The 21,106-nt window shown below is 41.1% G+C and overlaps 1 protein-coding gene across 2 annotated transcripts in view; it reads right to left on the reverse strand.

Annotated features, from left to right (window-relative positions):
• Window positions 1-16,639, reverse strand: part of PCYT1A (phosphate cytidylyltransferase 1A, choline) — a 65,704-nt gene extending 49,065 nt beyond the window's left edge. Inside the window, exons 1-4 of one of the 2 annotated variants that reach the window (XM_087818211.1) lie at window positions 16,458-16,639; window positions 13,944-14,077; window positions 9,979-10,048; window positions 2,491-2,554 (exon numbers count right to left, since the gene is read on the reverse strand). In XM_087818211.1, coding sequence (XP_087674337.1) covers window positions 2,491-2,554; window positions 9,979-10,048; window positions 13,944-14,077; window positions 16,458-16,588 — 399 coding nt within the window. In that variant the 5' untranslated portion in view covers window positions 16,589-16,639. The remainder of the gene's footprint in view (window positions 1-2,490; window positions 2,555-9,978; window positions 10,049-13,943; window positions 14,078-16,457) is intronic. The other variant, XM_087818210.1, reaches the window with a different exon arrangement.
• Between the last annotated feature and the right edge of the window lie 4,467 nt (window positions 16,640-21,106).

Genomic DNA, 21,106 nt, shown 5'->3' on the forward strand with positions numbered 1-21,106 from the left:
AGAGAGAGAGACATTGATGTGAGAGAGACACATCGATTGGTTGCCTCCTGCACGCGCCCTGATGGGGGCTGGGGATCGAGCCTGCAACCGAGGTACGTGCCCTTAGCTGGAATTGAACCCAGGACCCTTTGGACCACAGGTCAATGCTCTAACCACTGAGCCAAACCAGCTAGGGCTCAAGTACCTGATTATTAACCAAAAGCAAAATCCTTTGGTTTGCCCAGTTCCCTGACTCCCCGGGTGAGATAACTGTGAGCTGTGTTCTATGACAGTGTTACTTGAGGTGAGGGACCTGTTTTTGTTTTTGTTCTAACTGCCAATCCCTCATGTACTGATACCTTTGCAAAATACAATAAAAATTAATAACTAGGAAAACAAAATGAAAAAGGAGTTTCTAAACCCTTACACTCAGTTTATATACTTATCTTGTTGAGGGCCTGTAACAAACGGTTCATGGCACTGGTCTGTGGACCCCACTTTAATTGGCACTGTTCTACAGTGTCACCCAGAGTTCTCAGCAGGACTGAGCCGGGTTATCCACAGCAATTATCAGCTCAAAAACATATGCCTTTTCTCTCCCCCTCCCACTTCCTCATCCTCTGCTGGTGCTTCTGGGATCTTCTCCCAAACAACAAAGTACTTTAAGCTCTGAAAATGACACCTAAACACTCAACTCAACCAACTGGACTAAAGATACAATACACTAACTTGGCAACCTAAACCAGGCTCTCAAAAATGTTTAGACACCTCACCCTCCAACCCTGGGTTCTAAAACCTGATCGTGGAAACTTTAAATAATAATGGATAACTAAAGCTTTATAGTACATATTTGTTAATCTGAGTATTATCTTTCCCGCCCTGCTTACAAGCTCCCCACAGGCCATAACCATGCCTGCCTTACCATCTTATTCCTAGCACCTTCAGGACAGGGGCTGGCACATAACAGATGCTCAGAACTGTCTTTCAAATTAATGAATTATATTGTATAAGGACTTAGGGAAACAGAAATCTTTAACGCCAAAAAACAGGAAAAACCATCACCTTAACTTGACCCTTTCCCCAGAGAGCTGATAAATGAAGATTTACATAATACTTCCCACTGTTCAGCCCTTGATCACCAGGGCAGTTGAGCGCAATATGAAACTTTGGGAGGACCACAGAACTTTAGAGCTAAAAGGTACCTTAAGATCTACTACACCAGCAGCTTCCAAATCTGGCAGTAAGCATAACTATGTGGGGAACTTTGTTTTTTTTTTCAATCCTCACCCAAGGATATGCTTATTGGTTTTAGAGAGAAGGGGAGGGAAAGAGAGGGAGCTAGAGAAACATCAACCTGAGAGAGAAACATCCATCAATTGCCTCCTGTATGTGCTCCAACCAGGGATGGAACCTGAAACCTTTTGGTGTACGGGACAATGCTCCAACCAACTGAGCCACCTGGCCAGGGCCATGTGGGAAACTATTTTAAAAATTTAGATTCACTGATCCAACCTCTAGCTTATTTGATTAGAATCTACTTAAGTTGGACCCCAGCATCTGTATTTTAAACAAATTTCTCAAATAATTCTTGGGCAGCCACAGCCAGTCTTTGGGAAAATCTAGTACAGTTTCCTAACGTTACTGACACAATCAGACAAAAGTCAAATGACTTACCTAAAGTCATTCAATTAGAAAGTTACAGAGCTGGAAATGGAACCTCTCCTAATTCACTCAATCCAGTTTCTGTTCTACACTGCTATCCTTAACTCTGACTCTACTAATTCACAACCTGGGAGCATCTGGATAGAGGAAGCAAGTATAAAACATTATTAAAATTTTTTATAAAACATTCATGCCAATAACTTTTCAATGTTTAAATGAAAATTCTTTTCTGCCAGGCCGGGTGTGGCTCAGCGGTTGAGCATCGACCTAGGATCTAGGTGATCGGGGTTCGATTCCCAGTCAGGGCACATGCCTGGATTGTAGGCTCGATCAATGACTCTCTCATCATTGATGTTTCTATCTCTCTCTCTCCCTCTCCTTTCCTCCCTCTGAAATCAATAAAGATATTTTTTTTTTAAAAAAAGTTCCTTTCTTTTGGATTCCTCTTTAATTTTGCCTAGTTTTGAGAAATAGCTTTAAGATAAAGTAATTAATTTGATTACTAAAAGAAAAATCACCTTTGCTCATGGAATCCCTGCCACTCAAATTTCTTTGCAGCTTAGCAAAGTACTACATAGCTATTAGCGCTAAACAGTATGCTATACTCAAATTCAACCTTGTGAAGAGTTATGTCATCTGTATTCATATAAGTCTTCTTGCCTATAAGCAACACACTAGGTTTCTGCTTTAGTAACACAAAAAAGAACAGTAAAATCATCTCATCCAGAAGGAATCTGAGACAAATGTCTCAAACTAAAGTGTCCTCACATTTCAATAAATATTAAGTAATTTCCTTTGGAAAGCCCCCGTGTCCTCTGGAAGGAAGAAGGGGTTCCCAAACAGACTTACATTCATGAAAACATCATGAGTATAGTTGTCAGTGTCGGCATCCCAGAAACAGCGAGCAGCCATGCTAAGAAGTCAAAGATTAGAGAATTATCAACACTATAACAAGGGTCTGAGCCACATATATCTGCCAACAGCAGAAGTTTTCCTTGATACATTCTTTTAGATCAGTACTTCCAAACCTTTTCACAGGGTGACACACACAAAAGCATATTTGTTGAGCAGAGTATACAAGGTAAACTAGAAGGAACTGGAGTCGTAGATAAGGCTGCTTGCAGTTGGAGGTGACCAGCCCAGGGGTCTAGCAGCTTCAGCCTCTGATTAGCTGCCTGATGACTAAAAGGGTCACCACCTTGAAGTCTTTGGAACTCTGTGTGAGAAGCTCTGTTACATAGATTACGCTGGCTAAGATATTTGTGTGTGTGACTTTTAAAGAAAAGAACACCTAAGAATTATGATTAAAATGGACTTAATTCTTGCACAATAACATGAGAAAGTAAGTCTGGAAAGGATCCAACAGATTCTTTACTCCAATATAGAAAAGGGGAAAACTATGAACTAGAACTCAATCTTCTAATTCTACATCCAGTATTATTTCTACGGTATGCTATGCTACCTTTAAATTCTCAACTTGGCCATTCTCCTCTCTAGTTTTTGGATAAGAAAAAGGTGTCATTCAAAATAAAAACCAATTAAAAAATGCAAACAATTTAAATTCCCAGTAGTATTAGATTGGTAAATGAAATTAGGGTATTTCTTGGCAATGAAATTCTATGCAGCCATTAAAGATATTTTTTACAAAATAACTTCAAGAACATGAAAAGATGTTCATAATATAATATTAAATTTAAAAAGTAATTACAAATGTTTTACACTTTTTATTAAATGTATATGTATGATTCATCAATAACATTTATTGAGTGCGTACTTTGTGCCAGCCTTTGGCCTAAATGCTTTACATGTATTGACTCACTTAATCTTCTGAGGTAGGTATTATTATTACACCCATTTAACAAACATGAAAACTGAGGATCAAAAAAATTAAATAAAATTGACCCAGGTCATTCAAGTAGTAAGTGACAAAGCTTCACTTTGAAACTATGCAACTTAGCTTCAAGTCTGTAGCGAAAGATATAGATATACCATATTATATTGGTTCACTTCTGAAAGCTATTTTTAAAAAGTTTTACACAGAAGAGCTCCCCCTAACCTAATATTTTACTTTTTTAAAAAAAAAAATCCTCACCGAGGATATGTTTTTATTGATTTTAGAGAGAGGAAGGAAGACATGGACAGAGGGGGAGAGGGAGGGGGGAGAGAAAGAGAGAGAGAAACATTGATGTGAGAGAGAAACATCAATTGGTTGCCTTCCCTATGCCTGCTGACCAGAGATTAAACTCACAACCTAGGTATGTGCCCTGACTGGGAACTGAACCTACAACCTTTTGATGTACAGGATGATGGACCATGCTCACCCAGCCGGGGCTATTTTACACATTCTTAAATCAAAAGCGTTCTACCTATTTGCAAAAGTAACAATATAAAATAAAGTCAATCTACTTAATTGATCAATCAACAAGTATTTATTTAGCAACTACCATGTGTCCAGAAAGAGCAAAATCTGGCTCTATCCTCAATTCTCAATTAGGTGAAAAAAAAAATGAGCACACATCAAAAGAATAAGACGTATATTGTGTTAATGTATAGGTTATTAGGTTTAAAAGGAACTGCAACATCTACCTAGTCCAAGCCTCCAAGTCCAAATTGCACAGTTGAATTAAATCTGTAGTAGTGCTACAGAAATTTAGCGAATTTAGAGAAAAGCCAAAGAAGACTTCATGAAGAAAGCAGTACTTAAGCTGAGCAGAACCAAGTGGAGACATAAATATAAAAATGTATTTAACAGATATTTGTTGAATATCACATATGAGCAAAGTGCTACATGCAAATGATACAAAGATACATAAAACATAATCATTGCCTTCAAATTGGACTCTTTACACCCTTTCCCAATAAAAGGAACCAGAGCTACTTGGAAAAAGTGCCAATTCCAGGGCTAGGGCTGTAAATGTAGAAGATAAATCTGAAATATCTGGGTCATCAAAACCCTGAACCATATAAAAAAGAATGCTACATTTAAATATATATGTTTACATGTATTTATAAAGTTGTGTCAAAAGGACTTAGAAAAAATATGGTGGAACAGTCTGTAGCAGGTCAATGCTCCCTCCCAGATCAATTAGAAAAACTGGATAAAATGGATCAGAGCTGCTGAAGCAAACAGGACTAGAGGAGCCAAAATTCCATAGAGGTGAACCCCTAGGAGGTAAACTGATATTCTGCACTGGAGTTCTCCCTGGGGCATTTTCCAACTCTGGGCACACAGCTAGAGGCTGAGAATATGGGTTTTGTCCAGGTAGAAGACCAATTACTGAGAGGGAAAATAAACCAGCAGGGCTGCTGGCAGTCTTGCAGGGCTAGGGAGATAAAATCGGAGACCTGAAGGACCAAGATCCCTGTAGAAAATGAGAGAGGAAAACTGAGTCTTAACATTACATGGTAGGTTTCCTCTCAAGACATGTGCTGAAATTCTGAAACTGTGCAAGCAGGAACCTAAAAAACTAAGTGTGGTGGGCAAAATAATAGCCTCTCACCAAATATGTCTATGACCTAAACCCCAAAACCCAGGAATATGTTATAGTACATGGCAAAAAGGGTTTTACATATATATGACTAAGCTAAGGACCTTGGTATGCGGAGAGTATTCTGGATTACCCAGGTGAGCTCAGTGTAATCACGGGGGAGAGGCAGGTGGGTCAAAGTCAGAGAGATATTTGAAGATGGAGGAAAGGAATGCAGGCAGCCTCTACAAGCTGGAGTAGGCAAGGAAATAGATTCTCTAATAGAGCATCCAGAAGGAATACAGCTTTACTGAGCCCTTGATTTTAGCTCAATGAAACCCATTTTGGATTTATGATCTCCAGAACTGTAAGATAATATATCTGTGCTGTTTTAAGGCACCTGGTTTGTAATTTGTTACAGCAGCAATAGGAAACTAACACATCAAAGAAAAAGACTCTAAAATGAAGAGTAGTTTTATGCTGAGGAAACAAGGACTAAAAGTACTTGCTAGAGTGGGGTTCAGATGAATGCTTCAGGTTCTTGGTTGAGAGATCTGGAGAACTACATTCAAGAAAGAAGGGTGGCCCGGCTGATGTAGCTCAGCCGTTGAGCATCAACCTATGATCCAGGAGACTGAGGTTTGATTCCTGGTCAGGGCACATTCCCCGGGTTAAGGGCTCGATCCCCAGCAGGGGGCGTGCAGGAGGCAGTCAATCAATGATTCTCTCATCATTGATGTTTCTCTCTCTCTCTCCCTTCTTCTCTCTGAAATCAATAAAAACACATTTAAAAAAGGAAGGAAGTAAGGAAGGGAGGGAGGGAAGAAGGAAGGAGGGAAGGAAGGGAAGGAAGGGAAGGAAAGGAAGGGAAGGAAGGGAAGGAAGAAAGGAAAGAAAGAAAGGTGAACTGAAGACAGAGCAAGTTTTATTAAAGCTGCAACAAAACCTCAACTCAGCTCAGTACCTGACTGGATTAAGGTAAGCAGTCCATACTTTACCTGAATAGCAAAGGAACCCTATCTGAAAGAAAATAATATTATCTGGAGGTTCTACAGTTGTTTTTTTAACACCATGTCCAGGATTCAAACTAGGCATGCTAATATAGGATGCTAATGATAGAGGAAACTAGATGTAGAGTATATGAGAACTCTCTGTACTACCTCTGCAACTTTTCTACAATCTATAACAATCCTAATATAAATTTATTTTTTAAAAGTTAATGGCTAAATATTCCATAAAAAGACTGTGTAGGGAAAGCAGCCCCAAAGGGGCTGAGAGACTGAAGATTGAGACAGATGAGTCCAGCTTGTTGGTTAATGGGTTTAATAGGGAACTTATAGGAAACACTTGCCTTGGCCAGCTGCAAAACAGTCAAATCTCTGTCTGTCCCCTCCAAGACCACTATCTTTCATTCCCACTCAGAGACAGACCTACATGCTCCAAAAGGACTGCGTGGGTGGTCGGGGGGAACAAAGAAGCCAGAAACCAGCAGACCCTGGCACTGGAATGAGCTAAGAGGTAACTTCTAGAGCTCCTTGCCACAGAGGAAGAAGTAACGGAAGCTCTGTGACTAGTGGGAAACCTCTGGACACATTCCAGAGTCCCCCTAGGAGAAGGGAAGGTGGCGTCAAAGCTCCAGACTCACTCACTCAGAATTTAAGCTGGTGGATTAGCTTCAAGATCGAGTCAGCTCTATCCATACACTAAGAATTTCCCGAGGTTGATACAAAAAAGATTCAATGGCCCACAGATTCCACGGGCTCTGAGAACCCCAAAATGAAAGAATAAAAAGAAAATCATACACATCAGAGTAAAAAGACAATGAGAAAAACATTCTAATGTGGCCAGAAAAAAAAGACATATAACTCCAAAGGAATAATAATAAGACTTACAGCTGACTTCTCAACAGAAACAATGGAAACCAGAAGACAACGTAATCATATTTTTAAAGTGCTAAAAATGGAAAGGTACATACATTTCTTTCTATCTCATTCCCTTAAGGAATGTAAATGTAGTACTGAGCCATCCTCAACCATGCAGAGGAAGACAGCAGAGAATCATGACAGAGAGCCTACGTCCTTGACACCAGTGAGATTCCACACCAGGCTTGGGCTCCTACCTGGTGTAGTATGTTTTAAGAAGAGAAATACACCTTCTGTTTTGTTCTAAAAAGAAATAAAAGGAATCAGGAGTTAACTTGAAGAAACTACTCATGGCAAAAGATGGGATAATTTAAGCATCAATAAGGATAATAATCACAGTGGATTCAAACACATTGAATACATTTAAAACCATGGGTTCATAGATAGAAAAAAAGAACTCACTGGTAACCTCTGGAAGATGCTAGGGAACCAATTCATTATTCTGAAAATTAGTAAACTTATCCTTCCCTTCCTGTACAAGCTATACCTCATGGTAATGAAATGGCTGAAAGAAAAGTCATTCTTAATAGAATTCCAGCTAGTAAATAAAGAACAATGGTAGAATTAGAAGATCACCATTTTGTAACCTCTGATTAATAACAGATCTAGGACTGGCTACTAAAACCATTAATGGTAATACTGATAGGGAACTTTACAATAGATGGATCTGTCTGACAACATCTGAACTCCATGATCAATCTTAACAATAAAAAAAGGGACAACCCTTTTCTGCCTCCTGATGAGATGCAGCAGGATGCATACTAAACACTTTATGTCATATTCTTGCCCAAAACTCAAACCTCTGACTGATTAAGACTACATCTAACTATTTATTTACAAGAAAAGAGGAGATATAGAAGATATAGTAAACAATACCAAGCAGTACAATCAGCAAATGCCAGAATATAGATAGTACACTCTACAAGACAAACAACCCAGTTTCTTCAACAAATAAATGCTAAGGTAAAAAAAATAATAAAAAAAAAGAGAGGGAGAGAGAAAGAGCAAAAAGAGGGAAAGAAATGATATAGTAAGAGAAATTTAAGAGTTGTATCAACCAAATATAATGTGTGGACTTTGTCTGGATCCTGATTTGAACAAACTATTATACACACACACACACACAAATACATACACCATATATACATGTATAAATGAAACAACTGGGGACATATGAAAGCTAACTGAATATTTTATAATCTTAAGGACTGACAATATTTAGATGTGATGATGTTTTATTATATTAAAAGGGTCCTTGTATTTTAGAGATATATACTATTGTATTTACAGATGAAATGGTATGATGACTGGAATTTGCTTCCAAATAATCTGGTGGAGGCAGGGAGAGTAGGCGGATATATAAATGAAGCAACATAGGTATGTGTTGATAACCTTTGAAGCTAAGTAATAGATCCATGGCAGTTCCTTAGTCCCTACACTTTTGCATATATTTAAAACTTTAGACAATAAAAATTTTAAAATGGGTGGGGGAGGCCTTGTATGCCATGCTTTAGAGTTTGGCCTGATCACATTTAAGCAAGTCAACTTAAAGAAGTTTATATTTGAAGAGATTTAAAATAAACTCTATATAGAGTCTGTGGAAAGCAAGGTGTACTCCTGGAAGACTGGTCTGGCATACAAAATGAATTGTAGAGGAGGGAGATCAGAGTCAAACAGTGCTGATAAGGGGCTGTTGCTAAATAATCCTGGCATCCAGATTACAGTGCACGCAGTGGGAGACAGTGATAGCTAAATAAGATAAAGCAGACTCGAAGGTTTTAATCCTGAGTCCACAGGACCTCAGTAATACTGTGGGAGACAAAGAAATTAAAGTGACAGGCTGATTTAGGGAGCATAAGGAAAAAGAAATTTGGAACTCTTAACATGTTGAATCTAAGGTGACAGAATAGTAAAGTATGTCTGAATGTCTCTGTGGTGAGAAAATGTCCTGAAGCCTTTTGACCAAATGGTAGAGGATACCGTGGTGAAGAGCACTGTGCTAGGGTCAGAAGGCTGGACCCTATTAGTGTCCCTGACACTAGACACATCTATAATTTTGAGCAAATCATGCTGATAAGGGGCTAATAAGTGTCACCATAAAATAGACTAGACACTAGAAAATACTGATAGTGCCTTTCAAATTTAACATTCTATAGTGAAAATTCTCAGTGATATTATCTACAAGGTATTTTTAAGAAATTCATTCAACAAATATTTTAAAACTTTCTTACAAAATACTATACTAGGCACTGTTTACAAATGGAAAGAGGAGATCAACACTTGGGCATTGCAAAAGACAAGAAATACGTACTTTGAACTCATCAATACAGGAATGACAGTTCGAGGTCATGAGAATGAATGAGCGCATTGTGAAAGCATATAGAAGCGCAGAAGCATAAGAACTGAGCCCTGACGAAAGCTCACAGCTGGGAATGCAGGGGATAAAGAGGAACCAGTGAAGGCGAGAGAACAATCAGAAAAACAGGAGAGAAACAAGTTAGACAAGTGACATCAGGGCCAATAAAACCACAGTGAATTTTAAGAAACAGAAGCCCAGGCAAACACAAGAGCTAAGAAAGAACTTTTAGATTTGCTAATAAGGAGGTCTCAGATGATTTTAAAGATATTAATTTTGGATAATGGTAACAAGGAATATGGGAGGAAACATATATACATAATCCCATACTTTCTTTGGGAACATATATACATAATGCCCAAAAGACTTATTAGCCTACAGATACTATGAAAAGTGAATGACCCCATGGAGCTCACTCAGACTGTCAACCTCACTGTTCAGAACCAGGATCTCTTGGCTTCGCAGCTGCATTTTGTTACGCTGTCCTTTACTCACACTTGCAAAGACACAATCATACTGCATCATCAAGAGAATGAATACCTAGTAAGAAACATGTAAGAATAAAAACAAGAAAGAAAAACCAACTACTCACAATACTCCTTCACCTCTTTGTTCTCCAATCACGACTTGTACCACCATTTTATATCGGTCAAATCCCATTTCTAGAAAGAAAAAGTAAGAAAGTTACCTATAAGCAAATATATGGTAAAATTACTTAATGAAGGCAAATTTGCCTGGAAAAGAACATAAGCATTCAGTCTACAAGCACTTACCAGGTATGATGATAAGCTTGGGAGCCAGAGAGACCTGAGGACGAACCCTAACTGTAAGCTTAGTGTGTAACCATAGACATGCAAAATCCTGAAAATTCTCCCTAACACGCAGATCTGGAGAGGAGAACACTGAATGGGGGTCTTTACCTTCCCCCTTTTCTGACCAGGGAACAGTGGAACAGTAACAACAACAAAAGTGTGAAATGGGCAAAGCTGAAACAGAGCCAACTCTCTTTGATGAATGTAAAAGCTTCAGGATTACATAGTAAATTATGCAAACAATCTGAGCAGATACCCTTCCATGTGGGACAAGAACCCTAATTCAGGATACTTAACAAAATCTCAGAAGAAGACAGCCCCAATTTTTTTTTCAATCCTCGCCCGAGGATATTTTTTTTTCCATTGCTTTTCAGAGAGAGTGGAAATGAGAGAGAGAGAGAGAGAAAGAGAGAGAGAGAAACATCGATGTGAGAGGGAGACATTGATTGGTTGCCTGCCACACATGCCCCGACGGGGGCCAGGGATCAAGCCTGCAACCAATGTACATGCCCTTGGCCAGAATCAAACTCAGGATCCTTCAGTTGGCACAAAACTGTTCTAACCACTGAGCAAAACTAGCTAGGGCCAAGTTATTTTTTAAAAACACTGCACACAGGCCCTGGCCGGGTGGCTCAGTTGGTTGGAGCACTGTCCCGTATACACAAAAGGTTCCAGGTTTGACTCTCAGGGCACATTCCTAGGCTGCGTGCTTTGAGCCCTGGTTTAGGGTGGGTATGGGAGGCAACCAATCAATGTTTCTCTCTCACATCGATGCTTTTCTCTCTCCCTCTTCCTCTCTCTAAACATATCCTGAGGTGACAATTAAAAAAAGGAAAAGAAAAACTCCACACACTGCACACAGCTTAACTGAGCTTCCACATTTCTCTACCCGTTTCTCTTCCTCCTTTTCTCATATCCATGCTTTGGAATTGTGGCTAGAGTATTAAATATTCAGCCCTTAAATCATAGTTTTGAGAGAACAAAATAGCCTCAGGTACAGTGGGAGGAGAGTTTTTAAAAAACACGCACAACACATCAAAGCAAAATGAAAAGAAGCTGAAAAGCGATATGCAAAGGTGCAACAGCAAAAACAAACACAAGGATACCAAGAAAGAAAGAAATATACTGTTTAAAACAGAAAAAACTCAACCTTGGAGGTAATATAAATCAAGAAACAAAGAGAAATTCTTCACAACTGGTTCACAATGGAAAATAACATAAGATCTTAAATTCAATAAAATAAGAACTCAATCAGATTATAAAACAACAGAAAGATGAAAAGAGAGATTGAAGCTCTAGGAAACGAATGGAACACCCACACTATTAACAGCAGTGCAGAACTAGTAAATTTAAAATGGCAACAGATAAAACAGACACAAATGAAAACTGATTTACTCGTTTAAAATAATCACAGGTAAACATCAAAGAAAAAGGAAGAAATTACAGCAGAGAAAAGCTAATAGATGTGTGTGGAAGACAAAGATGACTCAACATATCAATATTTGGTGTCCTGAAGAAGAGAATCTAAGAAATGGAACAGGAAATGTATTCAAAGATAGAAAAAAATTTCCCTAGTAAGGAAAAAAATAAAAGCCCCAGATTTTTAAATGCTCAATACCAAGCCATATCCTAGAAAAGCTATTGAGAATCAAGGTTAAGGATAGGATTCTCTATGCAGAGAACATCAGACTGGACTCAGATTTCTCCACAGTCACATTCAATGCTAGAAGACAATGAAGCAAACTCTGTAAGATTTTCAAGAAAATAAATTATGACCTCAACATTATATTCAACCAAAATATACTGTGGTTTAAAGGCATTCTCAAACATGAAAAAATTCATGGAATATAGCATTTCTGAGCCTTTCCTGAAAAAATTCATAGCAAAACTTTGTCAGATAAAAACTGAACCAAAATATAGAACTCAGCAATGGTAAAAGTACTAAATCTTGGGAAATCAGTCTATTTAAATATAGAATGAGCCCAGCCCACGTGGCTTAGTGGTTGAGCATCGACCTATGGTCCAGATTGAGGCTCAGTTCTGGGTCAGGGCACATGCCCGGGCTGCAGCTCGATCCCCAGCAGGGGGCGTGCAGGAGGCAGCCAATCGATGACTCTCTCATCACTGATGTTTCTCTCTCTCTCTCCCCTTCTCCATTCCCCTCTATGAAATCAATAAAGACATATTTTTTAAAATAAATAAATAAAAATAAATAAATGATATAGAATGAATGCTATACCACTATGAGAAATAAGTCTATAATATCCTATTGTTATTAAAGTATTTGTTCATCTGTGTATATACATAGAAAGGAGCTCTTATATGATGTTCACTTAGTCTTAATAATTATGGGTAGCATTTGGTGATTTTTCTAATTTTGTTTTTCTACACTGTTCAAATTTTTTTTTAAATATTTTTATTGATTTTTAGAGAGAAAGCAAGAAAAATAAATTATGACCGCAAAGGGAGAGAGAGAGAAACATCGATGAGAGAGAATCATCGATTGGCTGCCTCCTGCACGTCCCTTACTGGGAATTTACCCTGCAACCTGGGCATGTGCTCTGACTGGGAATTGAACTGGTGACCTCTTGGTTCTTGGGTGAACGCTCAACCACCATACCACACTGGCCAGGCAGTTTAAATTTCTTTAAATGAGTGTGTATTTTTTTTTAATCCTCACCTGAGGATTTTTTTTAAAATCAATATGTGTTTATTGATTTTAGAGAGAGGAAGAGAGACAAACATCAATGATGACAGTCATTGATCAGCTGCCTCCTGCAAGCCCCCTACTGGGGATGGAGCCTGCAACCAGGGCATGTGCCCTGATGGGGAATCGAACTGCAATCTCCTGATCATAGGCCGATGCTCAATCACTAAGCCAAGCCAGTTGGGCATGTGCTTCCTTTTAAAGAAAAGGTGAGTACAGCACAATAAGATATTTTGAGAGAAAGATACTTTCACTACAATATACTGTTATAACTATTCTATTATTAGTTATTGTTGTTAATCTTACTGTGCCTAACTTATAAATTAAACTTTATCATAGGTATGTATGTATGTATAAGAAAAAGCAAAGGAAAAAGTTCAGTACTATCCATGGTTTCAGGCATCCACAGGAGATCTTAGAACACATCCCTGTAGATAAGGGGAGACTACTATATTGTGCACGTTTATTACAATGAAAATGTATTGTTATTACAAAGATATTTATTCTCGCTAAAAAAATACTTTTTTAAAAGGAGAGAGGGCTTTTCAGATGGTATATTATTTATAAGAGAGAGACCAAGAAACAGATAAAGAAAGGGTAGGGAAAGCACAAGATTTGCTATACACATGTAGAGCTTGGCAGGAGCAGAGGGTTGAGTAGGACAAGTAGTAAGAATTCAGCTGGAAAGATGGACTGAGGTTAGGCTGAAAGAGTACTGAATGGCAGGCTGAGGAATTGATATCTTGGTGGGGAAAACCACAAGAATTATGAGGGAAAGTACTTCCTGGATTTTCTGCACACTTGGATTTCCTGGAGAGTGGTTCTATACAATGTCTTATTTCACATCTCTACTCTTTCCCACCATCTGCAAAAACCTACATGAGTAAAAGTTAACTGAGAAGATTAGACATTAAAGAAAAATGTGTCTTTAATAGAATCCACAGCTTATGTCCCTTGTTTAAAGATGGGGAAGGAGGCAAATAAGTAAAACTCAATGTTCAATGGGAACAAGTCATTTCTTATTATCACCGTTATTACCTTTTAATTTATCTTTAATATTTTCTGATAAACGTTTTGTGAGCTGAGGCATTTCTTCTGGAGAGTATTCAGCATTTGTCAGTTCCTCCTTGAGCACAGCATGGATACAGTCTTTAACAGTAGAGGGTCTGAACCTGAATGAAACCATTTAAAACATCTAGTTGGTAACTCAAAAACCACAATTTACCTTCATAGCTCAACTTCTCGAGCTCTTTGTCGTTATAACCATTTCATTCTTATTTTTCATATTGCTTATTATAAAAGTAATAAAAAAAATTAAGAAAACAAGTGGTACCTCTCCCCTGAACTCCAGACCACATATTCCAATACTTATTCCATCCGGATGTCTAGTAGGCAACTCAAATTTAATACATCCAACACTGAGCTTCTGATTGTCTCCTTTCCCCAAAACTAGGTCCTCCTGCAGTCATCTCAAGTCGGCCAGTGGCATCTCCATTCTTCCAGTTGCTCAAGCCAAAAACTTTGGTATCAGTCTTGTTGCCTTTCTCTCTCACAGCTCATTTCCCATTCATGAGCAAATCTTATCAGTTCTACCTTCAGAATAATCTAAAATTCAATCATTCTCACCACCTGGCTGCCACCACCTTGCTCCAAGTTACCATTACTTCTTGCCTGGACTACAATGGCCTCCTTACAAGTCTCTCTGTATCTGCCTTTGTCCCCAAATCCTGCTCTCAACACAGGAACTGGACTGGTCCTATTAAACTATATGCCAGATCATGACACTCCTCTATGCCAAATACCCCACATAGCTCCTACGTCACTCAGAGTAAAAGCAATATCCTAATGTGATTTGCAAGGTCCTGTATAATCTACCCTACCAAGCTCTCTGACCTTGTTTCCTACTACTATTCCCCTAGTTCTCTCCACTCAGGCCCACTGGCCTTCGCTATATTCTTTAACCACACCAACTATGCATACTTCAGTGCTTCTGCATTTGTTAACCTCTGCCTGAACTTCAATTCCTCCTTTTATGTATAGCTAGCTCCCTCACTTCTTTCAAGTCTATTCAAAAGTCACTTTTCCTAGCCACGCTCTCTAAAACTTCAAACCATCCTCTTACCATATCAGTTTATATCTCCCTTTCTGGTGTTTACTATCTGATATACCATATGGTGCATTTATCTTATTTTTTGTCCTTTTACCTAGGTAGACCGTAAGCTCCATGAAGGCAGGGATTTTTATGTTTTGTTCATTGTTATATCTCCATTTCTTAGAATAGCACCCAGTGCATTTTTTTGAAGAAATGGATTATTGAATAAATGAAGACAGAGAAAAAAAATCTTCCCTAATTCCACCTCCCTAACAACGCCATTAGCATTTTAGTTGTAGTTATCATATATTATAACAGTAAGTTGCTTTTCTGGGCTATATAGTCTATAGGTGATTTATCTATCATGTGCCAAGTTACCAGGATGTTTTAAGTTTTGAGTTTATAATGTGGTTTAATATTTGGTAGCACTAGTGGCCTTTTATCACATTTTAACAGTATTTTCTTTGGTCTCTCACCTGTTTATCCTCACAGATGAACTTCAGAATCACTGACAAATTTGCAAGATTTGATCTGTTCAAAATATGGTTTCCCTATTAACAAACGTACGTCTGGCTCTTCCCTTAAGCCTCTTCCACTATCAGTAAATGTTAAAAGTTTTCTTCAGACAAGTTACAAATAATTTCATAGGATTATTCTTACATAATACATATATTTTTTGTGAATCATGTTCTGCACTGTTTTACAGCAGAACCAGGTGAATGAACATCTTTTTTTAATGTCCATTCTACCCACCTGAAAACTGCTGCATGAAAATTTTTATCACATTATAACCAAAGTTCCTGGCTTCCAATACTTGACAAGCATTTGATTCAGCAACCTGGTTTCAAGCAACAGAGAAGCAGCCTGGGGAATCTTTTAAATTTATTTTTTCATCTTGTGCAAATGAAGTTAGTGATGTATCCTACAGGCCTAGCAGACTGTCCTCTGCACTAGACTGCATGCCCTAATTCCGGGAAGGTATCAGGGAGGCAGGCCCAGGGCCTCCACATACATTCAGGTGTCCTGCCCTGCAGAGGAGTAAGCTATTCTGGCACACGTATGCACCCAATAACCTTCAACACTCGGCTGAGTGGCATCCGGCGCAAGCTTGTTTTCTGATCCTCTCTTTTCCATCTCCTCCTTTTCCCCCTGTGCCCACGTCCTGGGTCTCCTAGACTCCAGAGCCAACCATCCCCACCGCGCCAGCCTTACGCGCTCCCGGCGCTCTAACACCGCAACTGCGGGTCGGGTCCTCTGCTGCCTCCTGCAGCTGAAGCCCAGGAAGAACAGCACCTTCCCCCCCGGCGAGCCCCTCCCCCTTCAGCCCCGCCCCCAGCCCGGCCCCGCCCCCTCCCGCTGCACCGCGGGGTCCTCCCCGACGCCCAGGCTTCCGGGCGAGCTCCGCCCGCCTGGCCCGGCAGCCTCGCAGGTCGCCCCATCACAACCCGTGCGCTACCCGCCTTTGCTGGAAAATGGGCCGCAGAATGTAGGTGTTCTCGGGCTTCCCGGAGTTCTTCTCAGGCTCAGGCAACCCGTCTGCCCCAGTGAGGGACGTGCCTAACGTGAAGGATCGCCCTCTCAGCGAAGCCATGGCTAGGGCTTCTTGCCCCCGTGTTTCTCGCGATGAAGGGCTGGCGGGTTGCGGCGCGGAGCTGGGAAACCGTCGCCAGGGCGACAGGGCCGCCCCCAGCCCACGTGACGCAGTCCCGCGCGCCCCGCGGAGCCGCCGGCGCTCCTGGAGGGCCCCGCCCCGCGCGTGCGTGCGGCTGCCGGGCGGGACCGGGCCGAGCGAGAGCGGCTGTAATTTCCGCTGAAATTGATGTAGTTCTGCCTGGTTTACAAAGTATTTTAACGCATTAGCTCTTATTAACTGCTCTCCAGCCTTAAGACGTTGACACGAAACCTGAGGCCCATAGAGGTCCGACGATACACGGCCGGTGAGCGTCAGAGCCGTGACTCTCAAGTCTTTAAATCATGACCTGCGGGCCAAATCCAGACTTTATCCTGTTTTGTACGACTTGTGAACAGGCTTTGTATTTTTAAATGATTTTTTAATAAGTCAAGAGGAGAATGATATTTCATGAAAGGTGGAAAATAAAATTTCAGTATCCAGAAATAAAGTTTTGTTGTAACATAACCATGCTCACACACTGTCTGTGGCTGCTTTTGCTCTGTGTTGGCAGAATTGAGCAGTTGCAACACAGGCCTTACGGTTCTAAAGTCTAAAATATTATCTGGCCCTTTACAGAAAAAGTTTTCAGTGACCTGCTCTAATCCATAACTGCCAACCTGCAATTTCCCCTGCCTCACCCACACCCCTGCTCCAGTGCAAAAGTCAGAAGGAGCATACTTGGGGTGCATTTCCTGTTAATCAGCACCATTCTCTGGTCCTGTTTTACAAGGCTGTAGTTTCCTGGCTTCTGCCAGCTTCAAAAACTAAGAAAAGAAATTCCCCCAACATCCATCCAGGCTTCCTTTGGTAGCATTTAACCTATTGGTTGGATCAATAAATTACAAAACTTGCTACTATAAGATGCAAAGGGGATAGTTTCGATAAAAGTATACCTTTCCAAGTTCCACTAGAAACCAACTAATTTTACTATTCCAGGTTTTGTTTTACAAAGTGTTTTCTTGCCAGTATTGCCTACATTGGTCTCCTGGACTCCAGTAACTCACCTCACCTTTACCTTCCCAGTCCACCCTTCACAGTGTCCTCAGAATGGCTTTCCTTTGTCACTGGTCTGCTTGAAACCTTTTGATGGCTCCCTATGGCTGTCCCTCTAGAATTCACACTTCTTTGCTTGAAGATAAGATCCTTCATGATCTGGCTGGGTTGCTGAGCCTTACTCCTGACACTGGCCAGCAGAGCCACAGGGTCAGGTGTGCGCCTAGCACCAGCTCAATGCTGCCTCAGTCACACCCTCTTTGCTGCCCGTTGGTTCAGCAGCACCAGCCCCATCTCTGGCTACGGTCATCCATTCACACATCAGCCTGATCCCTGTGTGGCACAGAAGTCCAATGTCTCCTAGAGGCAGATAGTGTGTTCTCGCCTTGCTGTTTCACCAGTTTTAAGAAATCATACCCCTGTGATGCAGACTTTCCCTCACCTTTAGTGAATTCTTCAACTATGTTTCTCTTACTGTATCTACTACAGTTCAATTAAAAACACAGAAGATCAAGTGCATGATTCAATTCAATAAGCATCATATTAAGTCTTCTGTGCTAGGTGCTGGAGATACAAAAATGAATAAAACCCAGGTCTTGCCCTAAAGAGTGAACAGATTTGGCTGGGGAGTAGTGGCCTTAACTTAATTATTACTAAGGGGAGGGGTCACTTACTGTAACAGAAAGCTGAAGGGCAACCTATTCCAAAGATGGACCTACTCTTCTCTTAGCAGGATTACAAACAAAGCAACATCTTCTTCATTCCAGGATGATATGAAAAAAAGGCACATACAAGGTAAGGAACAGACATATTTTCTTCTTAATAAAATGTTTATTTAACACTGTCCTGATAAAACAGCCTCTCTGCCCCAAACCTGGTTAGAAGCCAAACCAAGGGTCAGATGTAGATTTTGTTTGGAGAGAAACAAGGTGGAAGCCCATTCTGACTGTGAGATGGTCCTGGGATATAGGTAGAAGGAAGGGGTGCAGGTGCCCCCTGGAATCTCACAGAGGGCAGCCAACAGCCATGTGTGGAGCACTATGGGATCCATGATAGAATGAATGCAGAACTCTCTCTCCTCTCCTCTGCTTTCTTCTCCTCTCCTCTCCTGTCATTTTCTTTCCCTCTAGCCTCTCCAAGGCCCTTCTCCCTGCCCCCTACAGCCCTTCACAATTCACAGTAAATGAAATTGTGAAGAGAGAAGGTAAGTGAGCCCTTCTTGCTCATCTCTAGATTCAAGGACATTGCACCCCTCAGCTGGTGGGATTGGAGAAAGAGCTGTCAGCTTTACTCTCAAACTTCTGATTTTGACCTTGTGCACTTTGAGATCTATGAGTGTCAGCAGCCAACTGTAGGAAGATCCACCCTAAATGTGCAGTATCTGAAGAAGAGAACGATTGGCTTAGCTGAGGCAGACATTGGAGACATTGTCTTTTGAAGTCCTGTCAACATCTATAATAATATCAGTCTGAGGCTGCTGAAAGGATGGAGGTGGCTCAGGCAAGAGTCAGCTCTTCACTGTGAATTATCTTGGTGCCAAGGACTGACCTTTCTCATCTCAATGTCCTGCTGAGCCATCAAAGTAGAACTGAGCCAGGATGGGGATTGTGGAACCTGGCATGTGTGTGAGTGTGCATGTGTATGTGTATGTGTGCCTAACATGTCCAAAACTAGACATAAATTATCTTTAAATTCTCCATTAATTATGTGGAAGACTTGGTACATTTCCTCTGCAGGAGAAGCTACTATGGATCAGGCACATCCTAGCCATGACCCTGAAACAAAATCAACCAACAAGGAAATGTGAGATGGACACAGGCAGTGCTTCTTGGACACTGTATGTGGGTATGTGTTGAGGTGTCTGGACCTCAGGAAACCCTGCCTACTCGAGAGGCTGTGCCTCCTTGTCTCTGATAGCTCTCTCTGTCCACCTTCCCCACCCTGGGCAGGTCTGTTGAGCCAGCAGTTCCAGAGGGGAGAAGGTGAGATGGTGTCTGGAATGACCTGACATCAACAAGCTCTGCTAGCATGACTGTCAGAAGACAGAACCACGCACCTCAGTCCTGCTGCGGATCTCTGAGAACAGAGGAATCACTGTATTCTGAAAGCCTCTGGCGCTTCAGCAGCTCCTCCCTGACTTGGGATAGACTGGGATGAAGTTGGGGTCCAAGGGACTGTGGAGAGGATATGGCAGCATCTTGGCCCCCACATTCCTTTCCAGGCTTTGTTCACTCTGTGGTCCCAGAGCCTGGGGTTCTCTAGCATTTCTTAGACTTGCCCACTAACTCTTCTCTTGACAGTATCCCTCTTTCTGGTTCTTCCTAGGCTGCTTCTGACTGCTTCATTCTCTTCCCTGCCCATCAAACCTTCCCACCAGGATCTTCTTCTTCATCCCACTCCTAACTCTATTTACTATCCAGCACCACCCCCTGACCAAAGGTCCTAAAGTGAGAGAGATGGAGGTCCTCTGCTTTCCATGTTCCACATTAGAAGCAGCTGTGGCCTCTCAGTTCTCCACACACCCCATCCCATGTCTCCCTTCCATGCTTTTTTTTTTTTTTTAAATGTTCTTATTGATTTCAGAAAGGGAAGGGAGAGGGAGATAGAGATAGAAACATCAATAATGAAAGAGAGTCATTGATCAGCTGCCTCCTGCACATGCCCTGCTGGGGATGGTGCCCCCAACCCAAGCATGTGCCCTGACTGACTGGGAATAGAACCCTGACCTTCTGGTTCATAGGTCAAGTCAACGTTCAACCACTGAGCCATGCTGACCAGACTCCCCTCTGTGCTTTTCAGTGTGCTGCTGCTTCTGCTGGAAAAACCCTTCCTCTTTGCTGTGCTATTTCAAGAATCAGCTCAGACACAAGTGAAGCCTTTCTTGATCTCTCACAAATCCTCTCCTTGAAAGTTCACTGTTCCTCTGAGCTCTCATTGCGTCCTGTGTTGACCTCTAACATGGCCCTTACCATGTAACATTTAAATTATTGGTACATACGTTCGTTTCCCTAGCCTGACCATGAGCTCTTCGAGGACAGGGAAGGGTCCAAGGTCAAGGACCATGCCTCTGTCATCTTTGGATCCACAGCATGTACAGTGGTGAATGCCAAGCACACAGTGGATACCACTTATTGAACTGCACTGAACACTAATAAAAAGAACACTGGTGGATTAGTCAGATCAGGGTGGTGTAACAAAATACCACAGACTGGGTGGCTTAAACAACAGACATTTATTTTCTGGAGGCTGGGAGTCCAAGATCAAGGTGCCAACAAAGTTGATGTGTACTGAGTCCTTTCTCCTTGGCTTGCAGATGGCAACCTTCTGGCTCTGTCCTCACATGTCCTTCTCCCCATTGCTCTTATAGAGAGAGAGAGACCTGGTATCTCTTCCTCTTCTTTCAAGGATGTCAGTCCTACCGGGTTAGGGTGCTTCCCTTATGAC

Source organism: Miniopterus natalensis, chromosome 6 (assembly GCF_054644295.1).
Source record: "Miniopterus natalensis isolate mMinNat1 chromosome 6, mMinNat1.hap1, whole genome shotgun sequence".
In the NCBI taxonomy this organism is placed as follows: domain Eukaryota; kingdom Metazoa; phylum Chordata; class Mammalia; order Chiroptera; family Miniopteridae; genus Miniopterus; species Miniopterus natalensis.